The 20,626-nt window shown below is 42.5% G+C and overlaps 1 protein-coding gene across 3 annotated transcripts in view; it reads right to left on the bottom strand.

The window, feature by feature from the left end:
* The window catches only part of HYDIN (HYDIN axonemal central pair apparatus protein), a 335,806-nt gene that overhangs the window by 5,971 nt on the left and 309,209 nt on the right, over window positions 1–20,626 (bottom strand). For all 3 annotated transcript variants that reach the window (XM_023637294.2, XM_023637295.2, XM_023637296.2), the window contains 8 exons: window positions 20,181–20,379; window positions 17,889–18,047; window positions 14,927–15,204; window positions 13,475–13,694; window positions 11,378–11,590; window positions 10,358–10,521; window positions 9,336–9,486; window positions 3,077–3,307 (listed from right to left, as the gene is read on the bottom strand). In XM_023637294.2, the coding sequence (XP_023493062.2) occupies window positions 3,077–3,307; window positions 9,336–9,486; window positions 10,358–10,521; window positions 11,378–11,590; window positions 13,475–13,694; window positions 14,927–15,204; window positions 17,889–18,047; window positions 20,181–20,379 (1,615 nt within the window). The remainder of the gene's footprint in view (window positions 1–3,076; window positions 3,308–9,335; window positions 9,487–10,357; window positions 10,522–11,377; window positions 11,591–13,474; window positions 13,695–14,926; window positions 15,205–17,888; window positions 18,048–20,180; window positions 20,380–20,626) is intronic.

Below are 20,626 nucleotides of genomic sequence, written 5' to 3'. Positions count from 1 at the left end.
GAAAAATAAAGCTTAGATTAAAGTGGAGAGGAGAAAAGGGAAAACAAATATTAAAAGTATAAAGTTGTATTAAAAAAAATTCGTAGTAATTACAGAAGAGAGAACCTTGGATATATGAAGCTATGAAAGATATCCTGGGCCAGCTTTTCCTTCTAAGAGCATGGAAAAACTTCACATGAGCAACAGAAAAGGGGTAGCAAAGTGTATAGTGAGCAGAATAATATTGCTATAGACAAGGAAGACATGGCAGGAAGAGATCTCTACAAAACTAAGAGAAAGAAACAGAACAGATAAGATGAAGAGAAAGCACAGGGTAACACATAAAGATAAATATTACTATTTACATTAAATATAAATGATGTAAATGCTCTGGTGAAAAGTAAGGATTGCTAGACTGGATTAAAAAATGAAATGCATCTCATCTGTTTATAAGAGGCAAATTTAAATTATAAGGATACAGAAAGGTTGAAAATATGTTGATTTAAAAAAAAACATACCATGCAAATATTAACCAAAAGAAAGCGGTATTAATATTAGACAAAATAGACTTTAAGGGAAAAGCATTACTTGAGACAAAGAAGATGACTTCATATTGGAAAGAGTTTCAAGTCACCAGAAAGATATTATAATTTTTATTTAACTAGCAACTAGCTTCAAAGTATATAAAGCACTACAAGGATAAACAGACAAATCCACAATCATAGTACAATACTCTAGCATACTCTCTTAAAACTGACCAAACAAGCAGACAAAAATAACTGTAAGGATGTAGAAAACTGTACATCCAAATGGCAAACACATTCTTTTCAAAAATAGATAAGAGGATTTTTAAAAAAAGACCATATATTTGGTCATAAAGCAAGTGTAAACAAATTCTAGAGACTGAAATAATCTGGGATATATGCTCTGACCACAAAATAATTTAAAAAGTGATAACCAGAAAAACCCACATTTGGAAATTAAGAAACTTCAAATAACCCATGAATTGAAAAAGAAGAATTAATAATAATGAAAATCAGAACAGTTTTGAACTTAATGAGAAAAAATACTGCATATAAAAATTTGTGGGCTGCAGCTAACGCAGTAGTTAGATGGAGATTTATAATCTTAAATGTATATCATAGAAAATAAAGAAGACTAGAGGTTAATGCACTGAGCATTCATCTTAGAAATTAGATGAAGTGCTAGTAACCCAAAGGAAGCAGAAGGAAAGAAATAATAAAGAGCAGACATTAAGCACCTAGAAAGCAACCATTCAATAGAGAGTACCAACAAAGACAAAAGATGCTTTTTGAAAAAAATAATGTTGAGAAACCTCTAGCAAGATTGATCAAGCAAAAAGGCACAATAACCAATATTAGAAATGAAAAAGGGGGCATCTCATAAAAAAGGTAATAAGAGGATATCAACAATGTTATACCAATATTTTAACTGTATGGGTGAAATGGACATGATCTTATTACGGACTCAAGAAGAAACAGAAAATCTAAATAGTTCAATAACCCATTAAAGGAATTAAGTCAGCAATAGACAGTCTTCCCACAAGGGAAACACCAGGTCTCAGTGGCTTCATCTGGGAGTCCAAGGAAGACATAATTTCAATCTTTTATAAACTCGTTCACAGTATTGAGAAAGAGAGAAAATCCCCGACTCTTTTTATATGACAAGCAAACCGACACCCCAACTGGACGAAGAGTGTGAGGAAGGGAAATTGTGGTCCATTCCCACTCCTGAAAAGAGAGGCAAATCTCTTACACAGACTGTTACCCAGCTGAAATCGATCTGTTTGTAAAAGGGAAATGGAGATCTCAAGGAATTGTCAGTTTATCAGGAGTTTATCAGATTGGTAAACTTTAAAAAATCTGACAATCCCAAGGGTTGGTGAACTCTCATTACCGATTGGCAATCATCTACTGACTGGCCAATGAAGGCATGCACACCCTGTGACCCATGATTCTACCCCTAGGTATACGCCGTGGAGAAACATATGCACGTGTACAACAGGAGGGAACTTGTGCAAAAAGATCCATGGCAGCGTTTCTCATGATAGCCAAACGCCGAAACCACACAAATGTCTGGCCACAGGAGAGTGGATATTAAACTTGTGTATAGTCATATGACGGGATATTCAATAGCAGTGAAGATGAAGGAACCGTAGCTGCATGCAACAGCACAGATGACTGTCACAATACACAATATTGAGCAAAAGAAATAAAACATTAAAGAATGTATAGAGGAGTATTTCTTTATCACAAAGTTCAAAAACAGGCAAATCTAAACTAAATTGCTTAAAAGCAAGAAATGTTATTATAAAATACGGATACTGGTAACATTTAGAGGGGAGGGAGGGAGGGTGTGGTGACTGGAGAGAGAGGTCTCTGGGGTTGTGGCAGTTTTTTATTTCTTGGCCTGGGTCTTGGTTATACAGATACTTATTTCATAATAGTTTGTTTGAACAAACACGTTTATACGTATGGAGTGGGAGTGCAGGCTGGACAGGCTGAAGCTGGGAAACTGATGCGATTTGGACGGAATGTGGACAGTGAGAGGTTGGAGCAATTAACTGATGAAAAGGAAATTTATCTTCCCATCAGTGTGTAATTCCAGGCCGTGTCCTCTCAACCAGTCAGAGGTTTCTTGTGCATCCTTCCTGAAGTGGTCTAGGTATAAACGAGCATGTGTATGTCAGTGTGTGTGAGTGTGTTGTACACTTGATACACTATTATGTACCTTGCTTTCCTTTTCACCAAATGTATTCTGTTACTTTTACAATTAGGAAAAACAAGAAAAATATTTTAACTTTGAACAAGGCAAACAAACACATAATAGAGACAAGCGTTATAAATAAGTCCCTTTTACGCATCTGAACCAAAGCTCTTCCATGCCCCTAGTTTACGTGTGGACTTGGGCAGTAGAGGAAAGGAGAGAACAGGAGTGTGACTGATCCTTTGTCCCCTGCCTTCCCGACCAGCGCCAGGCCTGGCCCAACCTCAGGGACACAGAATGTGGATCCAGAGGCCCCGTAGGCAGGGCCTCTATCCCAGATCTCAGGGGGCCCCTGCAGTCAGGACTGTACCTCGGAGTTGGCAGGCACCACAAACTGGGAGGGCAGGCTGATGTCGGGCACCCTGCATTCCGTGGAGAAGGTCACCAAGTAGGGCAGAGGGTTCTCCACCTTGATGGAGGCTGACGTGCTCTGCCGGACGGGGCTCACCATCTCGATGGTTTTGATGGCGCCTGAGGGGATGACCCTGAAACTCACCGTGAAGAATAAGAACTCGCTGGTCACCTCGTTTCGGAAGATCACCTGAGGTCACAGGGAGAGCGGGAGGAAGCAGGGCAGGGTAGAGGGGTTAGCCGAGGTCCTCTGCCGTCTACAGGAGCTCCCTCTCTCCCTCAGCCATGCCTGGGTACATGAAGTCCAGGTGCCAGGCTGACACGGGCCTCCCAGCCCATCTGAAACTCTACCAGCCAGCCTTTCTCTTCAGGTATTCTGCTCTGGCTCCCCTCCGGTAAGCGATTATTAAATAGGCTGGGTTTGTGTTAGAAGAGGCTAGAGCAGCACAGTCTAGTGCTGAAGGTGATGGTGTCCCCACTGGGGACAGCTGACTGGCCCTAGAGAACAAGTAAGACCTCAAGAGGTTCATGTTGTAGGGGGCTTCACTGCTATTCCTGTTGCTGCTGGAAAAGTTGATGATGATGATGATGATGATGATGATAATGGTATCTAACCCTTAATGAATGATTACAGTATGCCAGGTACTATAGGTACTTCCTTAATTCACACAATTTGTAGGCAACATTACTATTTCTCTGACCATCTTTTTTTTTTTTAAAGATGAGGAAACTGAAACTTAGCAACGTTAAGTATCTTGCCCAAGGTCACATGCAGAGAAGTGTCAGAACCAGAATTTGAACCCAGGTTGGTCTGACTCCAGAGCTCTCACGTGTGACTGCAACATATTGTCCCCTCACCCTGCAGCTGAGTTGTTGATAAGCTGCTCACCTTAGTAAGTTCTTTTCCCAGCTGACCAATGACGTCGAGCATCTTCTTGTGTGCTTATTGGTCATCACATATCTACTTCTGTGAAGTAGAGTCTGTTCAAGTCTTCTGCCTTTTTTAATACTTTGGGTTGTTTATCTTATCATTATTAGGCAGTAATAGTTCTGTACATATCTAGCTTTTTGCTTTCAACCTCCTCCTGTCTTTAGCTTTAGAGTGCTTCTGACACCCTCTGTCTTTTAATGGGAGTGTTTAGTCTTTTACATTTAAAATATTATTTATATGTTTGGGTTGAAGTCTGCCTTCTTGCTAGTTCTTTTCCATTTGTCCCTTTTAGTTTTTCAGTACTCTGTTGTTACTTTCCTGCCTTCTTGCGGATCAATATGTAATCTTTTGGAATAGTATCTTATTTCCTCTACTGGCTTCTTAGCTATATTTTTAAAAGATTTGTAGTCGTTTCTCTAGAGCTGACAACATGAATTTTTAACTTACCAAAATCTATTTAGTCAGTATTTTATCAATTCCCCCTTTACAACTGAGCTTTTATGCTTCCTGCCTCTTACTTCCCACTTCACAAATGTCATAACCTTCCTGATGTATAATTCCACCCCATCTTTTGTGTTTTCATTGTCATATCTTTTACATCTACACACATATGAACATCCACTTTACAGTATTGTATTTGCTATAAATTCTCAGTTGTCTTTTAAATAAACTTCTAAGAATAAAAAAAATATATTTTTATATTTACCTACTTATTTGCCTTTGCTTTTGGTGAGGAAGACTGGCCCTGAGCTAACATCTGTGCCAATCTTCCTCTGTCTTGTATGTGGGTTGCCATCACAGCATGGCTCGATGAATGGTGTAGGTTCATGCCTGGGATCTGAACCTGAGAACCCCAGGCTGCTGAAGCAGAATGCGCCAAAGTTAACCACTATGCCACTGGGCCGGCCCCTTAGTTATCATTTTTAATGCTTCTCTTTCCTTCCAGTAGACCCAGGTTTCCATCTGGTATCATTTCCCTTCAGTCTGAAGAGAACCTATTAGCATGTTATGCAGTAATGCAAGTCTGCTGGCAATGAATTCTCTCATGTTCTTTTTTTCTGAAAATGTCTATTTGACCCTCAATTTTAAAGGATATTTTCAGTGAATAAAGAATTCTAGGTTGGTAGTTTCTTTTTCTTTCAGCACTTTGCAGATGGCTTTTATTATTTCTGAAGACAAGTGAGTGGACATTTTTGTTGTTATCGTTTATATAGCAGATTTTTTCTCTGGTTGTTTTAAGCTTTTCTCTTTATTATTGATTTTTAGCAGTTTTACTATCATGTGCACAGGCACAGTTTTCTTTTAGTTCTTGAACATGTTTATAAAAGCTGCTTTGAAGTCTTTGTCTGCTGAATCCAACATCTGGCCCTTCTTGGAGTCAGTTTTCATTGACTGCTTTTTTCTTGACTATGGATCACCTCTTCCTGCTTCTTCACAAGTCTAGTAATTTTTGTTTGTGTTCTGGACACTTTTAATGGTCATTGTAGAGATTCTGGATTCTGTTATCTTCCTCAAGAGTGCTGATTTTATTCTAGAAGGCAGTTCAATCGCTGATTTACCACCTTAGCCTTTTGTAGGAATGATTTTAAGCTTTGTTAGAGCACATTTGTGGAAAGCTCAAGGTGTTTCTCAAGACCTTGCAACTTGGTGGGATTCAATCTACAAATTTTGTCCTGCCTGTGGACCATGTAGGTGCTTAGTTTTAGGCTTTTTAAGGGCTGGTACACAGAAGGTCTTATCTTAAGGGTCTTTCTTCTGGACTTTCTGGTATTTCAGCTGGATTCCTAGGATGTTAATGAGATGTCAACACAATCTCTCCATTCTGGCTGGGCCAGACCTCCAATGTTCCCTGGCACTGATTAATGTATTGTACTTTTGTTCCTTTATCAACCTCAAAGCAGCTGCTCTCTGGTAAGTCTCATGTAGTCTCATCCTGTGCTTGTGCAGTCCAACCCTCAGCCAAAGACTTTGAGGGGAATGCTCATACAGGCTCTTGTTTCCTCCCCTTCCATGCACTGCTCCCTCCTCTCTGGTGCCCTACGCTGTAGAGACCAGCTATTTCAACTGCACCAAACTCTAATTTCTGCCTCCTCAGTTCACTGCGGCTACTGTGCTTTGCTCAAACTCTAACCCACTGCACTGCAGTCAGGAAATCATCCCCAGGTACAGAGCCAATCATGGGGACTCATCTCATAAGTTTTCCTTCTCTCTGATGGATTGTAGTATTGTGCTGCCTGTTGTCCAATGCCTGAGAAGACTTGCCTCAGAGATTTTGTCCAGTTTTATGGTTCTTTATGGTGGGAGGTCTAGTTGCTCCATCATAACCAGAAGCAGAAGTGCTTTTGATTTTTAAAAAACTTTTTTGTTGTTATTGTTAGTTTTAATACATATTACTGTAAAGAGATTCTGTCATCTGGGTTCACTGTCATTTTTACTCAAAAGTCTTTACACTTACATTTTAATACATATGTTTACTTACATTTTTCTGTTCATATGTACAGTTTATTAGTAACTCTATTCTCTCCCTACCCTTCTGTGTGAATGAGAAAACATGTCTTATTTCCCCATTTGCTTCCAACTGAATGAGAAAATTTTTTTCATTGCCTTATTTTATTCCTCCCCTTGCTATTTCCTATATCGAGGTCATATGAAATATTCATTTCAGATTGCTTTTCAGTAATTATTTGAAAGTACCTATCAATTTAATTTTGATTATTTGTTCATTGCATTCTTGTACTTTCCTCTTAGATTCATTTACTTACTTTTAAAATTTTGCTAATACAAAAACTTTTAATTTTGTACTTCTTTCAGACAGGGACTGTGTATATGGCTGGGTTACTTTGAATCCTTGCATATTTAAAAATGTCTATTTTGCCCTCATATAGTTTTGTCTGGAGAAAGAGTTCTAGATTTAAAATCATTCTGACTAAATAGTTTGAGTAGTTTACTCCGTTGCTTCTTGTATTCAGTGTTGCCACGAGAAATCTCATGTTATCATGATTATTATTGCCTTTTATTTTCTCTAGAATCATTTAGGACTTTCTCTTTTATCCTAGTTTTCTGCAATTTTGTTCTCATATATTTAGATGTGAGTCTTTTTTTTCATTCACCCTGTTTGGCAACTTAATGGGTCCTTTCAATGAGAAGACTCAGTCTATCTCAAATAGCCCTGGAAATTTTTCTTCAATTATTTTGTAGAATACTCTCTGCCTTCTATTATCTTGTGGTTCTATTTCAAGAGCTGTTATTAGATAGATATTAGAACTTCTTGATTTATATTTTATGTCTCATACTGCCTTTCATTCTTTTTTTTGCAACAGGTTTATTGAGATACAATTCACATACTACATAATTCACCCATTTAAAGTGTACAATGTAGTGTTTTTTAGTATATTCACAAAGTGGTGCAACCATCACCTCAATCCGTTTTAGAAGCTTTTCATCACCCCCAAAAGAAACTCTCTACCCATTAAGAATCATTCTCTATTTCCTCTTAGTCCCTCCCCTCTAGCCCTAGGCACCACTAATCTACTTTCTGTTTCTATAGACTTGCCTATTCCGGACATTTCATATACGTGAAATTGTACAATATGTGGCCTTGCATGAGTGGCTTTGTTCACTTAGCATAATGTTTTCAAGGTTCATCCATGTATTGCATGTGTCAGTACTTTATTTCCATCTTTTTATATTGCCAAATAATATTCCACTGTATTTACCCATTCGCCAGTTGATGGACATTCCGGTTGTTTCCATTTTTTGGCTCTTATGAATAATGCTGCTATGGACATTTATGTACAGGTTTTTGTGTGGACATGTGTTTTCATTTGTCTTGGATATATCTAGGAATGAAATTACTGAATCATATGGTAACCCTATGCTTAACCATTTGAGGAATTGCCGCACTGTCTTCCAAAGCAGCTGCACCCTTTACACTCCCACTAGCAGTGTATGAGGGATCGGATTTCTCTACACCCTCACCAACACTTGTTATTATTTTCTTTCATTCTTGTCATTTCTTTGTGCTTATGTGCTAGAGTCTGGTGCTATGACTCAGCTCTATCTTCTAGCTTACTAATAATCTCTTCCTCGGAGTCCACTACACTATTCAGCCTTCGTCTATGGTTTTCTATTCCAAATAGTCTATTTTTTCATTTTCAGGGTCTCTAATTGATTCTCTTCCACAATGGCCTGTTCTTATTTCATGGGTATGATTATCTTCCTTTATTCCATCGAGATATTATTAATAGTCAATAAAAATCTTCTGTTTGCTATAATAGCTCTTTCATCTCAGGGATTCTTATTTGTTGAACTGATATTCTATTTTGTGGTGGCTTTTTGTTTTCTTCAGATGTTTCATGATTCCTTGGTTTTAAGGTTCTCTGTTAGTCTGTCTGTGAATGCGATCTGAGTGGAGTGGGCTATCCCAGTGATTGCAGGAGAGGAGATGACACTCTGTGGGGTGGGTTTTGTCAGTATCTCCTCTGGAGTGGGGAGATGTGTTCCAAGATTCTTGGGGTTTTTTTTCACTTTAAAATCTTTCCTTAATTGATTCCATCCTCCATCATAACTTCAAATACTATCTGTAAATGGTCATTCCCATATGAGATCTTCAACCCTGACCTCTCCTGTGGGCTACTGAGCCATATATGCTCCTTTTCTTCAAAGCACTTATCTCATGCTGGAATTATACATTGATAGTGCAATTATTTGATTAATGTCCATCTCCCTTCACCGGACTGTGTGTTCCATGAGAACAGATACTGTGCCTATTTTTGATTATTGCTGTGTTACCAGAACTTAGTATAGTATATGGCATACGTGCTCAATAGATACTTGTTGAACTAATGAATAAATTAGGAGAAACAGCTCATGTATGAAAGACCCTGTGGTGTCTTGGAGTAGACGGCTCTGAGTGGAATCCTGGCCCTGATGTTACTAGCTGTGTATGTTGAGTGCTGGACGCTCTATAAACAGCGGGAAATGGCATCTTCCATTATTGTGGTCTGGCGTTTGCTGGTTCAGTGTTACCTACTGCTTAAGGATTTTCATGATTCTGCTGCTTTTGAGGCTTGACATGGGCCTATTTGATGGCTGGTTGGCCTTGCAATCTGGTCTCATCTTAAAGAGGCTGGGAATCCTGAATGCTTTTACCAGGTCACTCTAAATGGTCAGCCCAGCAAGATAAAGACAGGCTGTGGGAGGGCATCTTCACTCCCTAACACCAGGATTGTCAACCTAGGGGTCAAAACTTCAGAGTTCCAGGGCAGTGCCTTTAACATGTGGATACCTTTGCAGTGTATAGTCCTTCCTTGTGGGAAAAGAAATTCAGCTTGTAGTCTTTCTTGGAGCCAGACAGTACATCAATGTAATCAAGACCCTTCAAGGTGACACTTAGATCTGGCTTCTCTGGTTTCAACATTTCCACAATGACCCGGAATCTGGGGGAACACAGGAGTACCAGAAGAGAGGATAGAGAAAATGAGATTGTTTGCCCGCATGAAAGAAGGAAAGGTGCTAGCTCTACTCTTGATTTTATGGAAAGAACATGGGTCCATGGTTCTAGTCTGCCAATGACAGTAACTACCATTTATTGACCACCTATTATGTGCCAAGTACTGAGTCAGTGCTCTGCATGTATTACAGGCATTTAAACCTCATCAGGTCTGTAGGAGGTGGATATCATTATCATCTCCATCTAACTAATAAGGAAATAGAGGCCAAGAGAAGAAAGATAACATGCTCAGGTAACATGAATCGTTATTGGTTGAACTAGGATAGAAACTTGGGTCTGGGCCTTTATTCACTATGCTAAGCAAGGAGCTTTCACTAAGTTATACCTCTTCTCCCAGCCTTTGGCTCTTTCTCTGTAAAAGGAGGGGGCAAGACGGGTTGTCCTCAAGCTCCTCTAGTCCTTACATTCTACTTTACTCCCACTGCAAATACAAGATACAGGGGCGTCCTTCTCTGGCCAGTAGCTTAGGTGATAAGACAGAGCACTCAATAATAACAACCATGATGATAGTTTTGATTATAGGAATAACACCTAATATTGATTGAGTACTTATTTTGTGCCAGGCACTGTTCTAGGAGATTTGCAAGTAATCAGCCATTCATAGATAGCTCTCAACAGGAGAATCTTTCCGGAGTCTTAGAGTTCAGGCAATGCGTGACCACATCAAGGAACTTCGTCTCTCACTATTTTAGCCCCCCAGTGTCCTCTAGAGGCCCTGACCAGGGGAAGGGTCAGACTAGACAATGGAAGTCTTCCCTCTGTCTCCCCCACCCTGACCCCTTGCCCCACTCACTCACCTCTGGGGCTTGTTCAGCCAGTTGGCGATTGGCAGGAGCTCAGTGTAGGGCGTCTTACAGGGCACTTCACGGAAAATATTGGCCACGGCTTTGGGGAGCTCAGAAGTCCCATGCAGGGCATATAGCCAGCCAGTGCCATCTGGGAGGGGGAAGAAGAGGGTGCCCTAAGGAGAAGAAGAAATATGGTCAGAATGACACAGAGGGTCGTTTTTTTAGGTACCTCTCAGGAGTGACACAGAATTAACAGAGGCTTTGCAAATAAGTGTAACACTTTAGGAAAGCAGCTTGGTAATACGTTTCAAGAGTCATAAAAATGTTCATATGTATTTGAACCAGGAATCCCACCCCACGGAACTTACTGAAGAAAAATCCCTCCAGAGGAAAAAAGTTTCATATATACATACACATACATATTAGAACCATTGATGAAAATTTGGAGATAAACATTCAACAACTGGGGAGTGTGAAATAAATTATGGAACTCTCATTCAATGAAATATTAGGCAATCCTTAAAAATCATTATCACGAAGACCACATAATTAAATAGAAAAAAGCTCAGGATATAACGTAAAGTGAAAATAAACAGGATGCAAAATTGGGTATGTTATGATGGCAGCTATGGCTCTATGTGAATAAGGATTGGTGGTGAAGAGAGAAGAAAACTTCATTTTTCTTTAGGGTGGAAGATTGTGGCTTCTTTTCTTTTTTGATTTGTATTACAGTAACTATATATTTGTACAATTAAGCTAAATATTAATTGCTTGATGCTCAGTCCAGGACTCCATTTCAGAACAGAGCCCCCGGTTCCAAGAGATCCGCCTATACATGAAACATACGGACAAAAAGGCAAGCTTTGGGCTTGATAACTGGCATGCTTCTCCATTGTTCCACATGATTTAGGGGGTCCCCTCTTGCTCTAACATTCTCTAAGCTCCCAAACTCTGTCTCCTAACCTTGCTCACACAAGCCCTCCCTCCCACCATGCCAGGAAACTTATTGGGGGTGGGAGCTCAGCCTACCTGATGCTTGCGGTTCTCCAAGTTCATAGTGCGGGGCTTGTAGGTAATCTCATAGGGCTTGTTTTGCTGATGGGGCTCCAGCGTGATGAACTCAGGCCCCTCCCAGTGCTCGCCCTCAAAGACGGGGTGCAGATTCCAGGTCTGGTTGGTGCGGTTCGAAAGCAGGATGGTCTGCGTGTGCTTGGAGCGCACCTGGCAGGTGAAATTCACCACCTGGAAGAAAATGGGCACCTCACGCAGGCAGTGGACTTTACAGATCTGAAGTTCAACGGAAAGGTTCGTGCTGGAGATACATATTTGGGAATTGTCAGTATAGTAATGTTTTCTTAAAGGCCAAGAAACTGGATGAGATCATCAAGAAGTAAGTGTACTTAGAGAAAAGAAGGAATTTAAGGACTAATTCCCAAGGCACACTCCAAAGTTAAGAAGAATCAGAAAAGGAGATGAGAAAGAGCAGCTGATGAAATAGGAGGAAAACCGGGAGTGGTGGTATCCTGGAAGCCATGTGAAGGACGTGCTTGAAGGAGGAGTGACTTGTTCAGGGTGTTAAGTGCTATCGACAGGTCAAGTAAGATGAAGGGTGAGAACTGGCCATTGAATTTAGCAACGTGGACAGCGTGGTATGGATGTAAAGAGAGTCAAATAGATCAATGAACAAGGATAGAGTTCAGCGATAGACCCACGCATACATGATCAATTGGTTTTTGACCAAGGTGCAAACGCAATTTAGTGGAGAAAGGATAATTTTTTCAACAAATGGTGCTGGAACAACTGGACATCCATACACACACACAAAAAAATAAATTTTGATCTATATCTTGCACTACATGTGAAAATTAACTCTAAATAGATTGAAGATATAAATGTAAAACTTGTGTCTTAAATACATAAAGAGCTCTCAAAAGTCAGTAATAAGAAAACAAACAACCCAATTAAACAGACACTTCAACAAAGAAGATATCTAGATGGCAGACGAGTACTTGAAAAGAGGCTCAGCATCATTAGTCATTAGGGGAATGCAAATTGAAAACCACAGTGAGATACCACTACATATCTATTAGAATGTCTAAAATTAAAAAAGCTGACCATATCAAGTGTCAGCAAGGATGCGACACAAGTGGAAATGTCAGACATTGCTGGTGGGAATGTGACATGAGACAACCACTTTGGAAAACAGTTTGGTAGGTTCTTAAAAAGGTAAACATATACCTACTCCATGACCCAGCCATTCCACTCCTAGGTATCTACCCAAGAAAACGAAAGCATATGTTCCTGCCAAGACTTGTCCATACATGTTCATAGCATACTGCATGACTCCATTTACATACATTCGTTTTTTTTTTTTAAAGATTGGCACCTGAGCTAACATCGATTGCCAATCTTTTTTTTCCTTCTTCTTCTTATCCCCAGAGCCTCCCAGTATATAGTTGTATATTGTAGTTGTGAGTGCCTCTGGTTGTGCTATGTGGGGCGCCACCTCAGCATGGCCTAGTGAGTGGTGCTATGTCCACGCCCAGCATCTGAACTCGCAAAACCCTGGGCTGCTGAGGTGGAGCGTGTGGACTTAACCACTTGGCCACAGGGCCGACACCCATAACATTCTTGAAATAACAAAATTACAGAGATGGAGATGATGTGTCATTTTTACCATAAGCAATGTTGCCAGGATCACAGTTGAGAATGTGCTGTTAGGTTTCTAGGAACAGGGCTAGCAGAGGGTTAACCCAAGGCCATTACTATGTTTTTAACGATAGAGAGGGACAAAGGTATTCATTCTTTACTCACGGGAGCTTATAAAAGAATTTGATCTAGCCAGAGCTGTCAATTAAAGCTATCTTGAGAATATAATGCTTGAGTTGAGAGCTGAAGAATGAATAGGAATTAACTAAATGAAGTGGGGAAAATGAAGACTCCAGCAGTGGGAATAGCACAGGCAAAGGCCCTGTGGTGGGAAAGAGCAGGTCTGAATGTTTGATGTGGGAACTGAGGACTGTTTAAACAGAGCCAATTGTTTCTAGAAGGCCTGGCTGAGTTCACTTGTGGTGCTTGCTGGGCCCACTCTGGCCCCTGGCCCGTCCCTGGGCAGCATCTACTGACCTCTTTTATTGCAGGTGGTCCCACGCAGACTCCAGAGAGGGTTAGGCTCAGAGGATTGCCTCCCTGGATGAAGCAGAGTAAGTTTTTATAGAGACTCTCCTTGCCCACCTCGGTGGGATGGTAGACCACTTCGAAAGAAACCTCCATGCCTGCAGTGATATAGCCTTCTTCTGGGCTGATGGAGAAATGAGGCTCACATTTTCCGGCATCCCATTTAAACCTTTTCCAAGACAAAAGGAGGCAAGGAAGACAGTTTACTAATATCCTGGAGGTGTCCTCAATGCTGCTGAGAACAGAGGCTTTGCCTGCACTTCTAGTTGGAGGTTCACCCCCCTGTGCACTCCCCAGGGCCCTGGAGCCTGGGAGAAGAAAGATCACCAGGCAAAGCAGAGGCAGGTGGGGACAAGAGTCAGGTCCCTCCCAGGTAAGATGACTCGGCTCCTTCTCAGAGCTGAGCAGGGAGGGAAGTGGCTGCATCTTCTCTTATGGCTGCCACAAGTGACACATTGGGGAACATGAAGTAGGCTAGGACTAGAACCCTCCAGAGACCGGGGCCTTAACCACTTCCCACACTGCCTCTCAGTCAGATCCAGGAGGTGGAGATGATCCCTTCACTTGAGAATTGTACTGGCTCTTGGTTTTGGGATCTGACGGCCCTGTGTGGTCATCCCTTGGTGATCTGGCACTTGGTCTGGGCAGGGACAGAGGGTGGATGGTGCAGATCAGTGCTTCCAGTGCCAGGGCCACCATACTGCACCCTCAAGGTGCTGTTCTCACTGACGTCTGTGTGAAGGGTGCCCCCTGCAGGTGTGCAGTGTGCAGACTGCACAGCTGTGACAGCATGCCCGAGTAATGACAGGGGTGGGCACCTGCCAGCAAGAGGGAAGAGCCTTGGATGGAGAGCTGCTGTAGATATACCTGGCTTCTAATCCCATCTTTCTCACTTCCTGGCTGACCACAGGCAAGTCACTTAATCTCTTTGGGCCTCAACTTCATCTGTGAAATAGGGACAATATAGTACCTGCCTTAGAAGGTCCTGGGATAATGAAATGGGATATTCTATGTAAGAATGCTCAGCATTGCACCTACACACTGTAAGTTCTTGCTAAATGCATTATTTTGGAAAAGTTACTTCATTTCTTTGCACCTCAACTTTCTCATCTGTAAAATGGATCAGTCATAGTATCGGTCTCCTAGAACTGTTGTTTGGATTAAATGAGATGAGCCATGTAAAGGGCATATAGCAGGCACGGAGCAAATGGTCTCTACCATATTAATTTAGATCACATGGCAGTTGCGATCACCCTGGCGAGGTCACTGCTGTCACATCTTAAGGGAAAGGAGGGGAAACAAATAAAAAGTCTTGTAAAACAAGGTCTATTCCAAATCCAGGGCAAATCCAGGGTCAGAGAGCTGTGCTCCAGCCTCAGAGTGGGGGTGCCACTCTCTTACCTTGCACCCACATCGCCCGTGTTCAACATGAGGACGCGACGTGTAGCTCGTGTCTGATACACCACTGGTCCAAACGGAAGATGGTCTTGGTCCAGGGAGATCTCCAGGGCCTGGCAGCAGCCGCTGAGAAGGAAGAGGGGGCGCAGGAGCCCCATGCATTCCATGAACACCTCCTCGGAGAAGGGAGGGATACGCTTCTTCGGGGCAAAGATGACTTCCAACTTCCGGACTTCTTTGGGCTTCAGAGTGATGTTGTGGAATGGTATCAAGGTGACGACCTGGACAAAATGACAATGAGACTCAGCAGCTGAGGGCAAAGGGGCTTCTGAGAGAGGCCTCCATTGCTGGAGGTCTTGCTGCTGGGGCTGTAACAGCCCAGGGGTCAAATCTGACTTCTGCCCTCTATTACCAACTGTGTCATCTTTTGTAAGTTATTTGAACTTCCCATGACTTACTCTATGGTGGAGATTCGGAGCATCTGTATCAAATGTGTGGCACATAATAGGCATTTAATAAATGTTAATTCTCTTTCCAATCCCTTGTAAATATCCCCTACTCTCTGGTGGAGGAAATAGTTAGAGGAAATAGAACACACTCAGCGCTCTGGTGTTTTCTCAAGGAGCGCTCCCTGGGCACCCGCATCACACTTTCCCTGGTTGAAATGCAGATTCCCGGGTCCTGCCCCAGGCCTACTGACTCAGCCTCCTTGGGAGAGCTTGGACCTTGCATTTTCAAAAGTGCCCTGGGTGACTCATGTATTTTAAAGTTTGAGAACCACTGTTTGAATTTGTATGGTATTCTCTTTCCCCTTTGTCCTGGTAAAAATCAAATCAAAATCAACTTTAAGGAAACCAAGCCCTGTTTCATCCATGAGCTCCCTTTGGTGCAGAGTGCAAAGCAGTCACCACCAAGTAGACTGTGGCAGCAGGGAGTGAGCTAACAGGCTGAGAAGCTGCCGTAGGAAAGTGATTTTAGAGACTTCTCAAAACACAATGATGTTGGAAGCGAAGCCCAGGGTGATGGTGTTGGCACAGGTCACTCTGACAGCTTTGCTCTGGTTACCCAAAGAGGTAGAATTGGTACAGCCAAACTGCTAGGGGCCCCAGCCCACTGGAACTAAGGACTTTAGTTTGGATTAATGAGGAAAGGAAAGCAATAAGCTTGCCTTCTTTCTCTGGGATGCAAAGTGGGCACAGTGGGGTCCTGGGATGAGATGCCCACTGGGTCTCTGCTTTGGCCAGCCTCTCACAGCCAATTTTTCTGTCTCCTGCAATCCCCATGTGGTCCACAGCGCTCCCACCACACTGACTCACATCTAGGTTTTCAAAAGAACTGACACTTTCCGGCTTATATACCTTTGCCTGCTAGAAACACCCCTCCCCAATCTGTCTGCCTGAGAGCAACCTCTTCATCCTGGAAAACTCAGTACAGACCTCTCTCCACTGTGAGGCCTTCTGGGGTCCCCACCCCTCTGAGCAGCCGCCTCCAGATTTATACCCTGCCTCTGCACTTTCTAGGCTGTCCTGGGGTTGTTTATGTGTCTGTGACCCCAAAAGATTGTGAACTTCACCAGACCAAAGTCTAAGTTATATCCTTGCTATGGACTGAATTGTGTCCCCCAAATTCATATGTGAGTGGTATTTGGAGATGAGGCCTTGAGAGGTAATTAGATTTAGAAGATATCGTGAGAGTGGGACCCTCATGATGGCATTAGTGCCCTTATAATAAGAGGAAGAGACACCAGAGAGCTCCATCTCGCTCTTTGCCACGTGGGGATGCAGCGAGAAGGTGGTCGTCTGCAAGCCAGGAGAAGAGTCCTCACCAGAAACTGACCATGCTGGCACCCTGATCTCAGCCTTCTAGCTTCCAGAACTGCAAGAAAATAAATGTCTATTGTTTAAGCCACCTAGTCTACAGTATGTTGTTATGGCAGCCCAATCTGACTAGGACACACCTTTATATATCCAGCACCTTGCACATATTTACTGAGTAAACATAAGAATAAATCAAATGAAGGAATGGATACGGTTCATCCTTGGGATGAAACACATTTGGTCCATTTTCAAAGGGCCGCCCAAGCTGATAGATTGTAAGATGCGTAGCAGGCAGCCAGGACTGGTAGCTTCTCTATCCAGGGAACTCGAGGACGTGGATTTGGCAAGAGCATGCTTCTTTCACACAGCTGATAGGAGTGTAAAAGGGGATGACCTTTCAGGGGGCAGATTGGTGACGTGTATTGAAACACACTCTTCCTTTTGGTCCAACAAGCCCGCTTCTAGGAATTTGTCTTAGGTAGAGAGTCATAGATGAGCACAAAGTTTTGTTTACACGGATATTACAATGTTGTTTATAACATAAAAAATTGGAAACACCTGAAATGAGCAAAAATAGAGGATTGGTCTGTCTACATAATGGAGGTATAAATGAACAAATGATATTGAATGACATATTTATAATGTATTACTAGATAATAAAAGCAGGTTTCAAAACAATATGAACATTATAATTTTATTTTTATAAAAAAATTGTGTAGGAAAAACACTGGAAAGATAGGTACCAAAATGTTGAGTGATTATTTCTGGATATGAGATTACGGGTAAAATGTTTTTCTTTATGATTTTCCATATTTTTCAAATTTTCTGCAATGAAGCTATATGTATCTTCATTAGAATCCAGATTACTGAATGCCATTAAGCACAGCTCTCTCTCCACTTCACTCTGTTGCCCTTTAGAGGTATGTAGCCTCTCTAAGCCAGGGTTTCCTTATATGTAAAATGAGAATAAGAAAACCTCTAACCCTATGCTGCTTTTGTGAAGATGGTCAGAGGAAGCACATGGAAAGTTCTTCGAACGGTCTGGCACGTTGAAGGTGCATGAGAATTGTGAGCTGGTGGTGTTGCTAGCATGGTCATCCGTATCACTGGGAAGCAGGAAGAGGCCACTGGGAGCCCCGAGCACCAACCTTGGGTTCCTGGAGTTCTGGAGTTGAGAACAGGACTGACTGGCTAAATGTGAGCTGGGCTTGGCTGTTGTTCATGATGGAAACTGTTTTTTTCACAACCTGTCCTGGCAAAACAGCTCCTAACTTCACAATCTTATTGGCTGGATCGAGGACTAAAATCTGTGGGAGAAAAAAGAGAGCAGGAGGGAGAGTTCATTAGTCAATGAGAAAAGTAACTATGGTATGTCTCCCCTGGGGTGGCAAGGGTTGTTCCTTCTCTTCTGGTGTCCCGCATTCTTCATAGTGGATTGGCATTCACTCACCCAATAAAAATTTATGTGCATGAAATGCCCACTAAACAATTCATTGCACAATTACATAATTACAACTGGGTTAAGAGATGTGAAGGAAAACTCAGGGTACCTTGGGAGCATATTACAAGGGGCTGAGGCAGACTGGGGATTTGGGGAGGCCTCCCTGAGGAACACATGTTTACACTGAGAGCTAAAGGAAGGCTAGGAGCTAGCTGGTTTGAGTTAGGTGGGCATGGGGCTGGAGAGTGCCCCAGAGGAGGAGATAGCCTGTGGCAAGGCCTTGGGCTGGAGGGAGTGGCCCAATCAAGGCCTGTGGCTGGGAGCCATGGGGAGCCTTGAGAAGATAAGTTTGGAGGGATGTGAGGTTTTGTTCTGGGAGAAGTGGGAAGCCAGCGAAGCACAGAGCTACCCAATCAAACCTGTGTTTCGTGAGAGTGCTCTGTCTCGCTCCTCTGTGGAGATGGACTCAGAGAGGGCAAGAAAGAAAGCCTTGAGGACTGAGAGATGATTGTGATTTGAACTAGAATGGTGGTAGTAGAGGTGGCAAAAGAAGATACCTTTCGAAGTCCTCATCTGAAGCACTGATCAAAATGTTTGCCTGGATCAGGCCCAGATCAAGCTGGGCCTTGCCCTCCAGGATGGCATTGGCGCACAGTGAGCAACACCTACTGGTCATTGTCATTTGGTCTGTCACTAAACTGCACCCCCTCCCCTGAACTATCTTTATATCCAGCCCATATATTTCCATTATGTCTAAAAAGGCAAGAGAGTCTCTAGCGCCAGCCTGTGAGCTCCTGGAGGTCAGAGAACATATTTAAGTCACCTCTGGATTTCCCCAAAGTACCTAACACACAATGGGTGCTGAATGAGTGAATGAATGAAAGAATGAACAAATGAGTGAACCAATGACATCAAGAGAGACCCTGTCACTGGATTGGGTGCAGACACAGCAGATGGCTTGGGCCTGTTACTCCTCTGGTTCGATGGGAAGGCTGCTGGGAATACCCCTACCCCATTTTCTCTTGGTTGCTGAAATGTCCCATGCATTCCTGAGAATCTTGGAAAGTCTTTAGTCTTCCAAAACCTCCTAGTAAATGCAAATACTCCCACCAGACAGACACTTTATTTTTTTTATGTTTTTGTTTTTATTTTTTTATTTTTTTAAGATTAGTAGCCATTTTTATTTCACTGCTTCCACTTTTCTATGCAAAATTAGTTTTGTGATGCAAATTAAAATCTGTCTGGCTCCAAAGCCTATATTTTCCACCACCCTATTTTAATTTTTTTTAGAGGACAAGGAACTCCACCCCCACTTCCCCACAGTGTCTTAGTCTGATCTTAGAAAAAACTCCTTAAATGTACTATGTCCACGAGCACAAACAGAGGAAAAGAAGACTGAAGGTACACACTTCTATGTTCACGTCTTTTTCCCATTGGACCAGACAGACACTTTAAATGTTTACCAGACACCAGGAAGAAAGGGTTAGCAGCATGACTGGACCATTCCCTTTCTATTGGGTTAGAAGGAATGCCCTCAGTCAAATAGAACCCTGGGATCTGTGGCTGACTGGAGAATGGTAATCAATGTGGTCTTACGGAAAGATGCTCCATAACCGAAACATATGGCTGCGTACATTGCTTAAAACAAATCTTGCCTATTAAACCTGAAAACAAAACATGCCCTAATGTGGGAGAAAAAGGACACGCTTGGGATGCTGCATCTAATAGTCTCAAACTTCATGAGAAAGAATGTTTCTCCAGTGCCTGTGATTACGCGCATCCTTTGATGCAGTAAGTTTGGTACTGAAGACGATCTATGCTTCACTTGAGTCCGTTTTGATAATCCACCCCTCGGTGGGACTGGCTGACCTCTGATAGAGCAGCTTAGGGCCAGGAGATGTGGAGAGGAGAGGAAGGGTGTGAGCTCAGAGGGGCCAAGGTGGCTGGGCAGGGCAAGAAGGCGGGTGCCAGCCTGAGGATCTCCCCAGCTGTCTCTTACCTTCATTTCTGTGCCTTTCCCTTTGATTTCAACGACTTGTTGTGAGAGCCCATTGATTTCAAAGGGGATGAGTTCTCGATAACTGATACTTTCTCGAGGATAAAAGGTGATTGGAATCTCCAGTGTCTTTCCTGGCTTTACCACATCAACACGGAAGTTCAACTCGAGGTGGGGAGTATTGGTGTACAAACAGTCTATGCTGGAGGGAAATCAGGAGGAAAGTGTGTGAGCTCTGAGAAGGCTGACCTAGAGGGATTGATTCTGGCCCTTGTCTCCCTGGGCTGGGCACTAGTGGTTTTTTTGCTTTGCCATCTTAGAGTCAGAATTTAAGGGCCAGAAGGAACCTCAGTAACAATCCAGCCCACATTCTCCTGAGCACAGTCAAGTCACTTACCCCAAATCACACCCGGAGATCCCGGCAGAAGCAGGCCTCAAACTCGAGTTCT

This window comes from Equus caballus, chromosome 3, assembly GCF_041296265.1.
Source record: "Equus caballus isolate H_3958 breed thoroughbred chromosome 3, TB-T2T, whole genome shotgun sequence".
Classification (NCBI taxonomy): Eukaryota; Metazoa; Chordata; class Mammalia; order Perissodactyla; family Equidae; genus Equus; species Equus caballus.
Note: the sequence above shows the minus strand (reverse complement) of the source record. Positions and strands in the feature narration are given on the sequence as shown.